The 13,935-nt window shown below is 58.4% G+C and overlaps 1 protein-coding gene across 7 annotated transcripts in view; it reads left to right on the top strand.

The window, feature by feature from the left end:
- The window catches only part of NAV1 (neuron navigator 1), a 288,785-nt gene that overhangs the window by 226,126 nt on the left and 48,724 nt on the right, over positions 1 to 13,935 (top strand). Inside the window, exon 1 of one of the 7 annotated variants that reach the window (XM_074936238.1) lies at positions 6,049 to 6,165. The exons of the other annotated variants lie outside the window; for them this stretch is intronic. Coding sequence (XP_074792339.1) covers positions 6,104 to 6,165 — 62 coding nt within the window. The 5' untranslated portion in view covers positions 6,049 to 6,103. Of the gene's footprint in view, positions 1 to 6,048; positions 6,166 to 13,935 lie in introns of those variants that run through there. 7 annotated transcript variants of the gene reach the window in all.

Below are 13,935 nucleotides of genomic sequence, written 5' to 3' on the forward strand. Positions count from 1 at the left end.
TGTGTTGGAACCAAAGGGCCCGGATTCTGTTCCCCGTTGCACTGGTGTGAATCTTGATGTCTAGACCCTGCTCTCGCTCACAGATTCTCTTTCCGAAGAGCAGAGGTGCATCAGCCCAGGTCCTGCAGCAGAATCAGCCAGCCTGGAAGCTGCAAGCCTCTGAGCTGCGGTGCTCTCCTCTCGCAAAGCTGCAGTGCAGGCCAGAGACTGAGCCGCCTTCCTTTCTCTAGAATCCAATCCTCTTTTCCCTGCTACTCCAAATATAGCAGAGGGGTGTCCCTGGGGGCTCCCGTGCCAGCCTCACCAATGCCCCCAGCTGAGATCCGGAGGAGTGGCAGCTCCTTGTGGGGGAGGGGATGCATGGCACACTATTAGCAGTACCCCGAGGAGTAACGGACAGCCTTTGGATGGGGGCTGCTGTCAGCAGATCACAGCTCATTTCCTGATTTCTCTGCAACTCCCCCACATGCCGGAGGAGATCGCAGCAGGCCCAGACTTTGGAAGGAGCAAGATCGATGGAGCTGGCTGATTTACAAGGCAGACAATGGGCTCAGCTCCTCACACTGGAGCAGAGTGGCACGTGGGCAGAATGAATAACTGCACCGTGGTTTGGGAGTCCTTTGGCATGAGCTGCATTGGCTCACCCCTCCCACCTCAGGACTGCCATTGCTCTGAACTTTGGCAAAGGAGCTGCCAGGCCAGGGCTCCCATTCTCCTTCCTTATCCTCGTGCTGCTAACAATGAGGGGGTTTCTTAGCATGGGGAGAGGCAGTGCAGTCCAGGAGACAGGCCTGGGACCCAGGAGTCCTGCGTTCCAGGACCAGCTCTTGTTACTCACCTCCTGTGGGACCGTTGACACGTCACTTCCTTTCTCTATGCCTTAGTCTCCTCTGGTCTGTTTAGCCTGTAAGCTGTTTGGGGCAGGGGCTGGCTGTCTCTGTGTTTGTGCAGGACCTGCACAGTGGGGCCCTGATCTCAGTTGGACGGTTACCGTCATATAAATTATACAAATCAATGCACTGGGCTGTGTTGGACTAACAAAGCCTCCTGTGTTACACATGGGGAAACTGAGGCAAAGACAGGTCAAGGACTAAGGCAGGGGAGGGCAAATTACGGCCAGTCACCATGGTATCTGAGGACCTGCCACACCAAATCAATAACAACAGAACTAAGAGCATCTACACAGGCGTGTGCCCCAGTTTAATTGACCTGGCTTTGAAAGTGGTGTGTAATTAAAATAGTGCCACTCTAACTGAGCACAAGGCCGATTCAGGAATTCAGCTCTGGGGAGTCACTGAGTTTGTCTACACAGCAAAAAAAAAACCCGCAGTACCACATGTCAGAGCCTCGGTCAACTCAGGCTCCTGGGGTTTGCTCTGCTGGGCTAAAAATAGCAGTGTAGACAGTGTAGAGCCCAGGCTCGGAAACCCGGTGAGGAAGGATCTGAGACTCGGATCTTTCTTTTGCCATGTAGATGTACCCATTGAGACCAGCTGTTCGGTTTTCGGAGGCAGCAATCAGTTCTCATCACCATGTCAGGCATGTGAGTGAGTGACAGTCCAGGGTGGGTGGGTGTCCGGGTCTCCTTGACACCCAGCCACCCATCACATTAGAAACTGCTGGAGAACTCTGCGAGCCCTGTCGGCTGCTAACGGGGCACCTGGTCCCAGCAGATCCGGGTCTGCCAATGCCCCATGTCGAACTCCTGGCTCTGAGACTGTCTCTAAGGTTCTGACAGCCTACGTTGTCATTTTAGCTCTGCCCCTCATGTGCTAGCCGTTGTGGGGGGCGAGGGGGGGAATGGGGCAGCCTGCCAGCAGGAGGGGAGGTGGTGGTGGAGGAGCCATATGTTATGGCAGGGAGAGAGACACAGCTCCGGGAGAATGTGAAGGGATGCAGCCCTTGTACAGAGTAATCTCTGGGAAGTCTGTGCTTGACTGGCTCCAGGCCTTGCGTGTCTGGCATATGTAGTGGCTGGGTGGTGCATGCTGTAAACAGCCATATAGTTCACTGATCTGGTGGTTGTTGCATACAATGAAACGTCTGGAGATAGGCTGCATACCGCGGGGGAATGTCCTTGAACAGGGTCAAGCAGTGGAGAAGCCTCCCGTGGGAAATGGCAGAAGCCCCATCATTTGAATCATTGTAACGCCACGTTATTGTGCGCTATGAAATGGCTTCCACCTTCCTCCCCAGAGATGGCTGCATTTTACTAGGGGGGAAAAGGAATTCTGGGCTGCTGCCCTGTGTAACAACTGCTATGTGATTCTTTCTTCCCTAAGTACTAGCTCTTGGGGAGAATTAAATGCATGAGAGATTTGGGTGACCCTTTGGCATGAAAGGCGCTGTAGGATGCCATTAGAATTAAGAGACGGCTGGATAAAGCCCTGGGAAATAGACCATCCTGCCTGCGCTTCAAGGGAGTTGCCTGGATGGGACCTGGTGTTTTTTTCCCACCTCTATGACCTCCTTCATTTAGAGAAGACAGTGTGGCCTAGTGGACACAGCACTGCACTGGGACCCAGGCAACAGGTCCTATTCCCAGCTCTGCCATTGGCCTGCTTGGTGACCCTGGGCAAGTCACTTCTCGACCCCGTGCCCCCATCTGTAAAATGGGGGTGGTGATCCTGCCCTTCTTTGTAAAGTGCTTTGAGATCTACTGGGATGAGCTAGGGATTATGATTAAGAGCTGCCTTAACACTTCGTGTGCCACTGTGTGGAGAATATTCAGGAGCTGCATCCTTTCCGCATGGCCAGCCGCCCCTCGGAGGGATAGCAGGGCCACATCACGTAAAGGAAATTGCACTTCCCTTTGGGCAAATCTGTGTCAAAAGGTGCCTGAATTCATTCACTAGAGTGGGTTCCTGGGCTGAGCCCCTGACCCACTTGAGACTGCACATACCTGCATGCTTGATGCACTAGCATGCTGCTGGCAAATAAGAACACGCTGCCTCTCTGAGCTGACAGCAGGAGCCCCGGCCTGGCCCTTCCTACTTTACTGCTTCACCAGACCCAGGAATAAACAAAGCAGAGACCCATTTACCAAGGAGCAGAGAGCTGCTGCTTAGGCAGAGGAAAACGGAGGAAGGAATTACTTATTTCCTAGCCCAGAGGGACCAGTTCTGCAGGGCACGCAGCAACCTCTCTGCTAGTGTGGCAATTAACCCCCTCCACCCTGCTGCGAGCTCAACCTCCCCCATAAACACCTCCCCCAGGCAACAGATGAGCGTGCACACCCCTGCAGAGGACACAGCATGGAGATCAAGGGTGCCTTTCTGCTCCATAAGGGCATGATCCCGCTCAGTGGGAGCCTTTTCATGAATGTTAATAGGCAGAGGCGGATTAGGGGTTTGTGGGGCCCTGGGCCAGAGCAAGTGGGGGCCCTTCTCCACCCCTTCTGCCTGCAGTCCCCCCACCCCCAGCGCTCCTGCCGGGGAGCTGGGTTGGGGCGCAGAGGCGTCCTCCGCTCCCCGGCAGCAGCACTGGGTAGGCGGGCAGAGCAGGGCAAGCCCCAGCACCCCAACTCCAGGCGGGCGGAAAGGGTCGGGGTGCCCATTTTTCCGGGGCCCCCAATTGGCCAGGGCCCCTGGGCCCGGATCCCACTGGCCCAGTGGCTAGTCCGCCACTGTTAATAAGAGCTGGATTGGGCCTCTGTAAGGCCAGGCAGAGCCATTGGAGTCAAGGGCAGCAGCTACCCCCACTGTCCCATCCCAGGTCCAGAATCTGCCCCCAGCTCTCTGCCTCTCCCCAGGCCGGGAAGCACCTGGGATCCCTTCCAGTTGGGAGGAGGAAAGTACGTCCAATTCCCCCCCTACACACACTCACAAATCTCCACACAGCTGTTCCCATTGGTGTGAACAGAAGCTGTGTACACCCTCCCACCATCACCTGTGCGCCCCACTTTGGAGATACAGGGTTGGGGGCAGTTGGGCAGTGGGGGGTTGTCAAAAGGGGGCTTATTTGAAACATGCTTCCTGGGGCATCTTCTGGAGGGGGGCTCCAGTCAGTGCAGTTCAGCAGTGGGGGCTATGGAAGGGGCTGGCAGGCCCTTCAGATGCCTAACTCCCTGTGCCCCCATGCTCACAAATGGCTCTCCCCAGGGAGCAGGGGGCTGGGAGGCACCAGTTTCTGATATAATTCAATGGCAACAATATTGTAGACACTGGTGGTCCACATGGGTTTTTATCTTTACAAACCAGGGTAGCAGACATCCTCTGTCCATCTTTCCTTCCTCACACCAAGGATTCCTCCTTGCTTATGGTTCCCTGACATGTTTCCCCTTGTGTCTGTCTCCCTTAGGCCCTGTCTAGGCTACAGCCCTGGCCGGGTCAGGGAGACTTGTTTACAGCACTTTCAGAAGTTGTAGTGTAACGGTGACCTCATTGGGACCAGTTCAAAGCCCTGAGCATCCCAAGGTGGTAGCCTAGCTTTGAGGACACAGATCCAGTGCATGGCCCAAAATCCTTGTGTACATGGGACCTCCGACTGCGCGGCTATGGGCGCTGTATCAATGATTTTCAGAGATTTTCAGACAGTCCTGGCTGGCCTGGGTCAGAGTGAGCGGCGGGCTGCTCTGGGCACTGTTTTCGGGGGGTGCAAACGCTTTGGGGGCGCTGCGAAGGCGTTGAGGACGGAAGGTACAGGAGGAGCCTTAGCGTTATCAGAAGTGGGAGGCTGGCTGGATTTAACCCTTTCAGCACCATGTCACCCTCCAAACTGGCTCCCTGGAGGCAAGGGAAGGATTCCACCTGCCAGGCTGCATGCATCCGGCTCATGGCCACGTTATACAGCGAGACACAGTGCCAAGGGAAAGGTGGAGACCCATCCAGTTGGGTACTAGCCTAGGCTGTGGGAGGCCTGGGTTCAATTCTCTGATCTGCCATGCACCTCCGGCTGCTTAACCTCTCTGTGCCTTGGTTCCCCAGTGACTTAAGTGGGGATCGTAGCACTGCTCTGCCTCGCAGGGGTGCGTGAGGATCAATGCAATAAGGATGTGGGGGGGTGCTCCCATACTGTGGTAATAAGGGGCAGATCAGCACCTAGCTAGAGAGGCAATGGTCCGAGCCTGGCTATTCATAGAATCATAGAATATCAGGGTTGGAAGGGACCTCAGGAGGTCATCTAGTCCAACCCCCTGCTCAAAGCAGGACCAATCCCCAATTTTTGCCCCAGATCCCTAAATGGCCCCCTCAAGGATTGAACTCCTAACCCTGGGTTTAGCAGGCCAAGGCTCAAACCACTGAGCTATCCCCCCCCCCTTGAATAGTGAGGAAGGCAGACCTGGCCGGGACGGGATGGGAGAGCCGCAGCAGCCTGCCAGTGGGTCAGACGCGGGGTACAAATGAAAGCACTCCATGGAGCTGGGGGATTTCATGAGCGTTGAGCCCTCCTTTCTGAGTCAGCCAGCGCAGGCGTCGGCAATGGAGGAGTTTGGCGTGATTGAAAACCGGGAGCGTTCTTGCAGAATCCAGTCTGAGGGGAGGGCGGCAGGGTGACAGGGGTACCCCCAGGGCGATCCCCTCCGCCCCTGTGCCCTATCGCGCAGGGTGGGGAGGGGGGGCTGCTGGAGCTGTGCCGCAGCCAGCTAAGGAAAGGCCGAGCGAAGAACAAAGCCCCTGGCTCCCCAGGCACCCCGAGACGTGCTGCCCCGGGACACTCCCGACTTCCCCGGCGCGGGCCCCCCGAGGCGTTACGGCTGTTTCGTTGGGTGCCCTCCGCCCCAAGGCAGGAGATTCTTCAGCCAGCGTGCAGCCCGGGCTCCCCGGGCTCCCCCGGGCTGGGAGCTGCCGGCCTGGGCCGGGCGGGTGCCCGGTGCCGCGGCAGCCGCGAGCGGCAGGGGCTTTGCCTCGGCGGCGGCCCTTTGTCTGCCGTACCTGCGCCGGGTGTTAAAGGGGCCGCTCCGGGGCGGGAAAGGGGCGCTGCGGCTTTAAGGAGCCAGCCGCGGAGAGCGAGGGGGGCCGGCGGGGGAAGGAGGAGGGACCGCGGGCAGGGGCCTGGCCCTCGCTGGCTGGCTGGCTGCATGGGGCTGCTCCCCGGGAGCCCGAGCGAGGCGCGGGGCGCCGGCTCCCAGGCGGGCTCGCTGCGGCGCCGGGCAGGGGCGGCGATGCTGCATGTGCCGCTGCAGGGCTCGGGCCGGGCGCTCAGGACGGGGCATTTGGCCAGCAGGTAACGGGGGAGCCGGGCTGGGGCTGCGGGCTCCGCGCCCCCTGCGCATCTCGCTGCGCCCGGCCACTGCAGGAGGAGGAGGGGGGGGCCCGTCCGCCAATTCGGGGTCGTGCGGGGTGACAAGGGACGGGGGGTGGCAGCGCCGGGCTGAGCTCTAGCAGGGCGGGGGGGGTTACTATGACAGCCCCCCCCCCAATGTGTGCGCTCCGGAGGTCGCGGCGCTGGGGGGGGCATGCGAGGTGTTTGCAGCTGTGCTCGGCAGGCGGGGTTGGTGCCCCCCCCCCAATCGCCCTCTTCACTATTCTGGTTGAAACCGTGGCTCGTTGCTGAGCTGGAAGCTGGGCAGTGGCCCCTGGGGGCGCGTCTCGTTTTGTGGGGAAATGGCCGCATTTCCCCAAGTTTTTCTTCCTTTCTGATTAATTAATTTTATATTCAGCCGGGCGGAAATATTCACCCGTTGGTTTTGGCCTCGTTTGAAACCAGGCGTGTCGGGAAACAAGCAAAAAAAACAAACCCCTCACCGGGGAGGAAGTTGCAAATATTTTCTTTGCAAAATCTGCAGAGATGCACGCACCCATCATTGCACGCCCCCGCCCCCCCCCCCCATCATTGCAGCCGTGGACTCCGGGGTCTAGGCAGCCTCTCTGCTTGTTTTATGCAGCGGGCTCGATGCTTCCCTTCCCTGGGACCGTGTTTGGGTCCGGCACGTAAGCGGTGCTTTCTTCCCCGTGCTTCCTGCGAAATGCAAGAGCTCAGCAACTTGCACGGCAAAGGTGCTGGCGGGGGGCGGATTTGAACGGGCAGGCAGAGCCCCTGGCGTGCGGCGAGCGAGCAGTGCGAATGCAGGCAGCCCGGCGTTGCAAATCGGGGGGGGGCTGCGTTGCTGCATGCATGTTCTGCAGAAAGAGCTGCCCCAGCCAGCTGGGCCGGGCGGGGAGGTTGGGAAAGCCCCTGCAGAGAGGGTGTGAGAGCTGCGGGTTTTAAACTGCCAATGGAGAGGCACTAGGGGGAGAGAAGGAGCCGGGTGCACTGGGCAGGGAATTGCTTCGAATCGCTCCCGGGAGAGCTTTCCGGCGACCTGGCAATCCGATCTTGCTGGGGGGTCGCTCCCTGATCCGTCTCCGGGGCAGGGGGCCGGGCCGGGCAGGGCTCAGCGGCGGTTGCCCGGGATCCGCGTGGCTTTGCAAACAAAGCTGCAATTGACAGGCCACCAAACCCTGCACCCCGAAAACCCCTGGCAGTCTGCTTCCGGCCCCTGCCTGCGAAGGGGGCTGGGAGGGTTGGGCTGAATCACATGGCCCCGCGGTCCCACCTAATCCGTCCCTCCAGGGCTGGGGCAGAATCGAGCCCTGCAGGGCTTTGTCTAGACTAGTTTGAATTCAGGAGTTAGACTTTGCCTCCTTGCCAGAGAGCGTCACCCAGTGCTTCCCAAGTGGAAATTAATGGGCACCACACCCCTCTGCTGGGATCAGAACCTGGGGCTGGCAGTTCGGTGCCGGGGTGAGAACCCGGGGCTGGCAGCTCGGGGCTAGAGCCTGGGTCAGAAGCCAGGCACTGGCCTGTTTTGGCTTGGGATGTCAGTCAGGGACCAGTGGTTTGTGGTGGGGTGAAGGCTCGCGCCTGGCAGCGGTGGCTGCAGGAGATCATACCCAGGCCCAATCCCTGCACTCTCCCTCTGTGTGAGACGGCCCTGAGCGGAGCTGGACTGGCTCCTTGGGCAGGTTTGTTCTGGGCCCGCAGGCTGTGAGCCTGCCATATGCCTTGCCCACCTCCCACCTGCTTCCCAATTTGCGGGTGTGCCTGTACCTAAAATCCAAACCCCAGATCCTGCAGGAGTCCGCAGCGGACGCAGGTGCTAACCTGTGCTGTGCAGGGAGCGGGGTTGGGGGGCCGCTTGACAGCCCTGACAGCACACCCGTATCCTTTAACCAGCTGGCCACTAACTTCCTGCCAACCACCAGCTCCCACCCAGCAGTCACTGGGCCCTTGCACTGCTCAGAGGGGTCCTTTCTGCCTCCCAGCGCCCCCTTGCTGAGGGTGCAGCAGGCCCTGCGCTCATCCTCTCGACAAGGGGCTAAGGAAGTGAGAGTGCTGATCACAGCTAATTCTCCAGGAGATAGGGAGGGGCTTTGAACCAAGTGCTAATGGCCTGCGAATGGTGCTTCTCACATCTGGAGGTCACTGGCCTTGAAGCCGGCCTCCTGGCGGCAGGGATTCCCACTGCGAACTGCAGCAACCCCCACCCCCGCTGAGGGGCAGCGTAACATAAAACACTTCTTTGCAGCCTGCCCTGGCAGATGGTTAAATATTTGCCCTTTGAGGCAGCCTCTGAAGGGAGGAAGTGGGCACCTGGATGGGGAAGTGGCCGCCCATGCACACAGGGGAATTCTCCTTCCAGCCTCCAAGGGTTCGGTTTGAGCAAGGGGTCCTGGTTAGCTCTGCAGGCCCGGGTTCCCCCAGGGCTGTAGCTCTGTTTCTGGAAGGCAGGGAGGTTAAGTTCCTCTCCCCAGAGCCGGTGCTGCCTTGGACACCAGGAGCAGGTGGGACTGCTCTTTGGCCGTGAAGGAATTGTCCTACATCATCAGGATTGGGGTAAGTCTAACAGACAGACCCCCTGCTCTGCCCTCCCTGGCTAGGAGCCAGCACTCCGGTTCTGAGCTCTCTCTCCAGTGCTCCTGACCCCTTTTACTGGACAGCAAGGCTAATGGCAGGAGGGCTGCATTTGAATTTCCTGGTAGTGTGGCCGACAGAGCCATGGGCAGATCCATGTGTGGTCGACTACAGCTCAAGCAGCTCATCATTCTATACTCAGGCCAAAGAGCTCTCAGCCTCCGGCCTAGCTGGGTCCTTGCGGCTGGAGTTCCCTTCACCAGCCAAGACCTAGAGACAAGCAATTGGCCCATGTCCCTCTTCCTAGCCACCTCCCTGATGGCCAGTTCCTGGTCCCATTGGAGCCACGAGCAGCGTTCCCGCTTACTTCAGTAGGACGAGGATGTGGTCTCAGGAAACCTAGTGTTGCATCCCCAAAGGTCACCAGAGAGGTTTGAACCCAGGGTTTTCAGCACTAACAGCACAAGCTTCTAGCCCTTGAGCTAAAGGAGTAACTCCTCTAGCTTGTAGTAGACACATATATAGACTAGCCACTAGTGCTAGTGTGTGTTGCTCCCAGAAACATGATAGGGTTTTGTGTGTCTAATAATAACAAATAACAATGGGTCCCTTGTCTGACCCCCACCATCAGACCGTCTCATGGGGGAGGCTCATGTTGCTATCCCCATTTTACAGCAGAGGAAGACTGAGGCCCATAAAAACTGAGTGAGTTGACCAGAGCTAGGAACAGAGCCCTGGCCTCCTGGCCATGGAGGGGCCCTGATCTACCCACTACGCAGCACCCTCTCTCACACAGGAATGTTGACACCTGCAATGGCCAGCCTTGCTGAATGTCCCTGCTGCAGACTGGCGCTCCCAGCCTGCCGTCTCTGCTCTGCCACAGACTCCCTGGGCTACATCAGAGCCCTTCCCTGTGCCTCAGTTTCCCCCACTGTGACGTGGGGATAAGGACACTCTTGAGGTGCGAGGTTAAGCGGCGCCAAACTGTCACTGGATGGAGCTACTCGTGGGTCAGCCTCATGGCTCCTTGGGAACGTGAGGCGCTTTGGTGCCTCTGGGGCCCCGTTAGTATCATAGAATCATAGAATCATAGAATATCAGGGTTGGAAGGGACCCCAGAAGGTCATCTAGTCCAACCCCCTGCTCGAAGCAGGACCAATTCCCAGTTAAATCATCCCAGCCAGGGCTTTGTCAAGCCTGACCTTAAAAACCTCTAAGGAAGGAGATTCTACCACCTCCCTAGGTAACGCATTCCAGTGTTTCACCACCCTCTTAGTGAAAAAGTTTTTCCTAATATCCAATCTAAACCTCCCCCATTGCAACTTGAGACCATTACTCCTCGTTCTGTCATCTGCTACCATTGAGAACAGTCTAGAGCCATCCTCTTTGGAACCCCCTTTCAGGTAGTTGAAAGCAGCTATCAAATCCCCCCTCATTCTTCTCTTCTGCAGACTAAACAATCCCAGCTCCCTCAGCCTCTCCTCATAAGTCATGTGCTCTAGACCCCTAATCAAAGTAGAAGACAAAGATCCTGCGCTGGGTTCTGATTTAACTCCATACCCGCCCTATGCTGAGAGTTGGGCTGCTCCTGCCCCGAGCACGTGCCCAGAGACCCCCAGCTGGGGTGACTCAGCTGCTTGGGGGTCTGTGACTCTGTCAGTTCACACCGGCTGGGGGCTGTGTGCATGCAGCCCTCTAGCAGCGCAGTCTTCCTGTTCGCCCCTCTCCAGAGCTGCTTTGCTTGGCCCACGTCTGACGGCAATTACAGTCTCAACAAGTCGGAGGCAGCGGCTGCAGCGTAGCTGAATGGCTCCTCGTTAGACCGTGCGGGGGTAACCCTCTGGACAGGCAGGATGAGGTCTGCAGTTGGCTGTCCCTGTCTTGAAGCCCTGGGTTTTCCCTTTAATTGGGTGAAGTTCGATGTCTGATACTCCTGTGAGAGCCGGGCTAGCTGGGCAGGTTCCTTCCCAGTGCCCTGACGGTGCACCCAGACCCTGGCCTGCAGCACGCATGGGAATCTCCTCGGAACAACCGCCACCGTTCACCTGTGCTCTCCCGGTACTTACCCGCAGTCCCCCTGCTATCCTAGCCCTGGGCTCCCCACACACACAGCTCTGCCAGTTCCCCTCAGTCCTGCTCTGCCTGCACCCCCTCTCTTTTCCTCGCCCTGGGCCTGCTCGCTGCACCGGGTTCTACTGTTTGCCTCCAAGCAACCTGCCCATCCTGATCTGCTATGTCTAGTCTTCCCTAGCAGAGACAGATGTGGGCATGCGGGGAAGGAGCCAAAAGGCGCGCAGCTGGGGCGTGGATGCTCGCTCCGCCTCAGCCCCGTCGGGAGGTTTGGTAACTTGGCCACCCGCCATCCTGCTAAGGGGAGTCTGACAGGGTGGGGTTGTTCTAGTCCGCACCTGAAAGCTGTCTCATTCTTGTACCACCGGATGGCACTCCCCCGCCAGAGCACTGTGGGTGGGGGCAGGGGAAGGAGAACCCCCAGGAGCTGCCAGGCCGGTGTGCCCGCCTGGATTTCCTGAGTAGCCGTCACGTGCTTGGTGCTGCATGAGACACAGACATCGGCACGGTCCCTGCCTGGAGAGCCATGCTGGGAGCCAGGCAAGGAGCTTTCATCCCACCCCCCCATCTCAGTCTGATATTGTCATGCCATGGGGGGAGGTGGACTGCAGCCGGGGGCGGGGTCTGCAGGCACGTATGGCCATGGCATACTTCGAGAGAAGGCGGGACCCAGTGCTGGGGGTTGGCACGGGTGTGAAGAGGGGACGTGTCAGGCTGACGGCCTCAGCAGAGAAGGGGGCGTGCGTTGGGAGACAGGAACCCATGTGCAGGGGAGGCAGCGCGGCTCGGACAGGTGGGCAGGGGAGGGCTGCGGCTCGGCAGGGAGCATGGCAGTGGCTGTGTGCTGCCAGCCAACACCTGAGGGTCTGACCCCTGGGAGGAGAGCCTGCCCCTACTCCCAGGCCATTCCGACACCTTCAGTATAGGAGCAAACCTGGGATGTGCTGGGTACCCAGAGCACCCTCAGCAGTCGCTAGCGCTCAGCACCTCAGACACTGCTCTGACAGAAGAGATGGGGGGGCATTGTTATTCTCATCTCCCTATTTAAGGTGGGGGGGAAACTGAGGTACAGAGGGGGGTTGTGACTTGCCCCAAGTGATGAGTACATGGCAATGTCAGGAATAGAACCTGGGAGTCTCCGGGAATTTGGATGGGAAACGGAGCAGGAGCCGCTGGGGTGCTGCGGGACGTGGGCTTTGGGCTGGGTTGTTGAGGCGGGGGCGGGGGAGGCTAAGCTGCTGTTCAGGTGAGCAACGGGATGGTCCCATGGCTGGGTCACTGCACCCAGGCTTAGGAGACGTGGGTTCTGTTCTGGGTCTGTGCAGCGCCCAGAACTGTGAGGGCCTCATCCAGGACCTGACCCACTCACTGTGCCCTCAGGACAGTCCCTTGGTCATGGATGATAATCCGGCTCTGCCCTGGAGTAGACCCCGGGCTCGAGAGGTACCATGCGCTGGGCGCTGTGGGTGGTGGTCTAATGCCCTGCGTCTCTCGAGCACCTTCTAGCTAAGGGCTTCCTGGTCTGGGAGGAGGGACTGCCCGATGGCGAAGGCAACCACAGGCTCACAGTACCAGGGAAGGGGCTGAGCCGAGTGCCCTGCTCTGACCATTAGATGCCACCCCCGCCTCCAGATCCTGGTTGCCTCCACCCTGGTGCCTTTTGCGAGGTGCTAGAGTACCTTTCACTGGGGGACATGGGTGCCAAGCACTATGCCAGGTGGGGCCCCTAGTTAGTATGTAAGGGCCAGAGCGGCAGCAGCAGCTCCCCCTGCCAGTTCGCACAGCGTCTAGCCTCTCACCCCCCGATCGCAAAGGCCTGGGGTCTCCCTCTGCCTATGGCCTGTGCAGCTCATTGACTTGGGGGCTGGGGCAGGACTCGTCCCGTGGGCTCTTAGGCTGAGATTTTTCTTATCCTATCAATGGGAATGGGAAGGGGGGGTTCACTCAGCCCCGTTGTTGCAGGCAAAGGTGTATGACTATAGTCCATTTCGAGAGCTGATGGAGAGACGCTTTGTGTCTCCATCTGATCCGATTGCAGGGAGTTCCACAGGCTGATGGTGTGTGCCAGGAAGTATCTCCAAGTGGCCTGTGCGGCTGGGCTGGCCATTGCTGGTAGCTACAGTGACAGGGAGTCTGCACTCAATGACATGCATGTCCTCTGTCGGAACAGCCTCGGATGGGAGCTAGAGGAGCTGAGCACAGGTCCTACTGTCTGACGGCCGGGCGTGGTCTCTCCCTCACGCACAGGCCCGGGGGGGAATCTGCGGAGTTGTTTTAACACTGCCTGCCCAGGGGACGTTTCGTTACCCGGGAAGTTTGGATGCACCTGACCTGACCATGCCAATCTCCTGTTGGAATGAGTCAGAGACTGGTAGATTGCTAGGAAGCCAACCCACGTCCTGTGTGCTGGACTGGCCATCGGACTCCTATCCTGCGGAGAATGCGTGGGAAGTGTGTTTAGTTGATTTGATGTGGCCCTGGACTGGAATAGCAGGGGGCTGCGGGTTAGGATTGAGGGGCATGGGCAGAGCTGTGGGGCGATGGGGACAGGGCTGTGGGTGTGAGGAGGTGCACTGGCAGTCATGGGGTGGTAGGATCTGTTTGACTGTATCACCCTTCATCTGTCTGTGTATCACTCCCATTCACATCAGTCAGCAGAGAGCCTTCCAGGGTAGACAAGCCCTGAATTTCTGAGCAACCATAAAGAAGTGAAAGGGGGACAGACCTGTTCCCCACCACCCCCTTTTGCAGGTTACTTTTAAGTCAGTGCAGAAGATTGCATTGCAAATGGAAATTCTCCTTTACCTCGGGCCGGAGAACTGAGCTCTCCCTGCGGCGGTCGTAACACACCGGTTTGAATGCTGGCACGTGCTCCTCAAACCAGATCTTGATAACATATCGATTGCTTGTGGATTTTCAAAGGAGACCATTTATCCAGGTTTGTCGTGGACCAAGACCCCTTTGCGATGGGCGCTGTACGTTATCCATTAGGTGTATTGTGGTAGCATCAAGGAGCCCCAGTTGTAGACTCGAGCCCCATTGTGCTAGGTGCTGTGCATACACGTCTAGGCACGTCAAATATTTGTTGTT

This window comes from Natator depressus, chromosome 21, assembly GCF_965152275.1.
Source record: "Natator depressus isolate rNatDep1 chromosome 21, rNatDep2.hap1, whole genome shotgun sequence".
Lineage (NCBI taxonomy): Eukaryota > Metazoa > Chordata > Testudines > Cheloniidae > Natator > Natator depressus.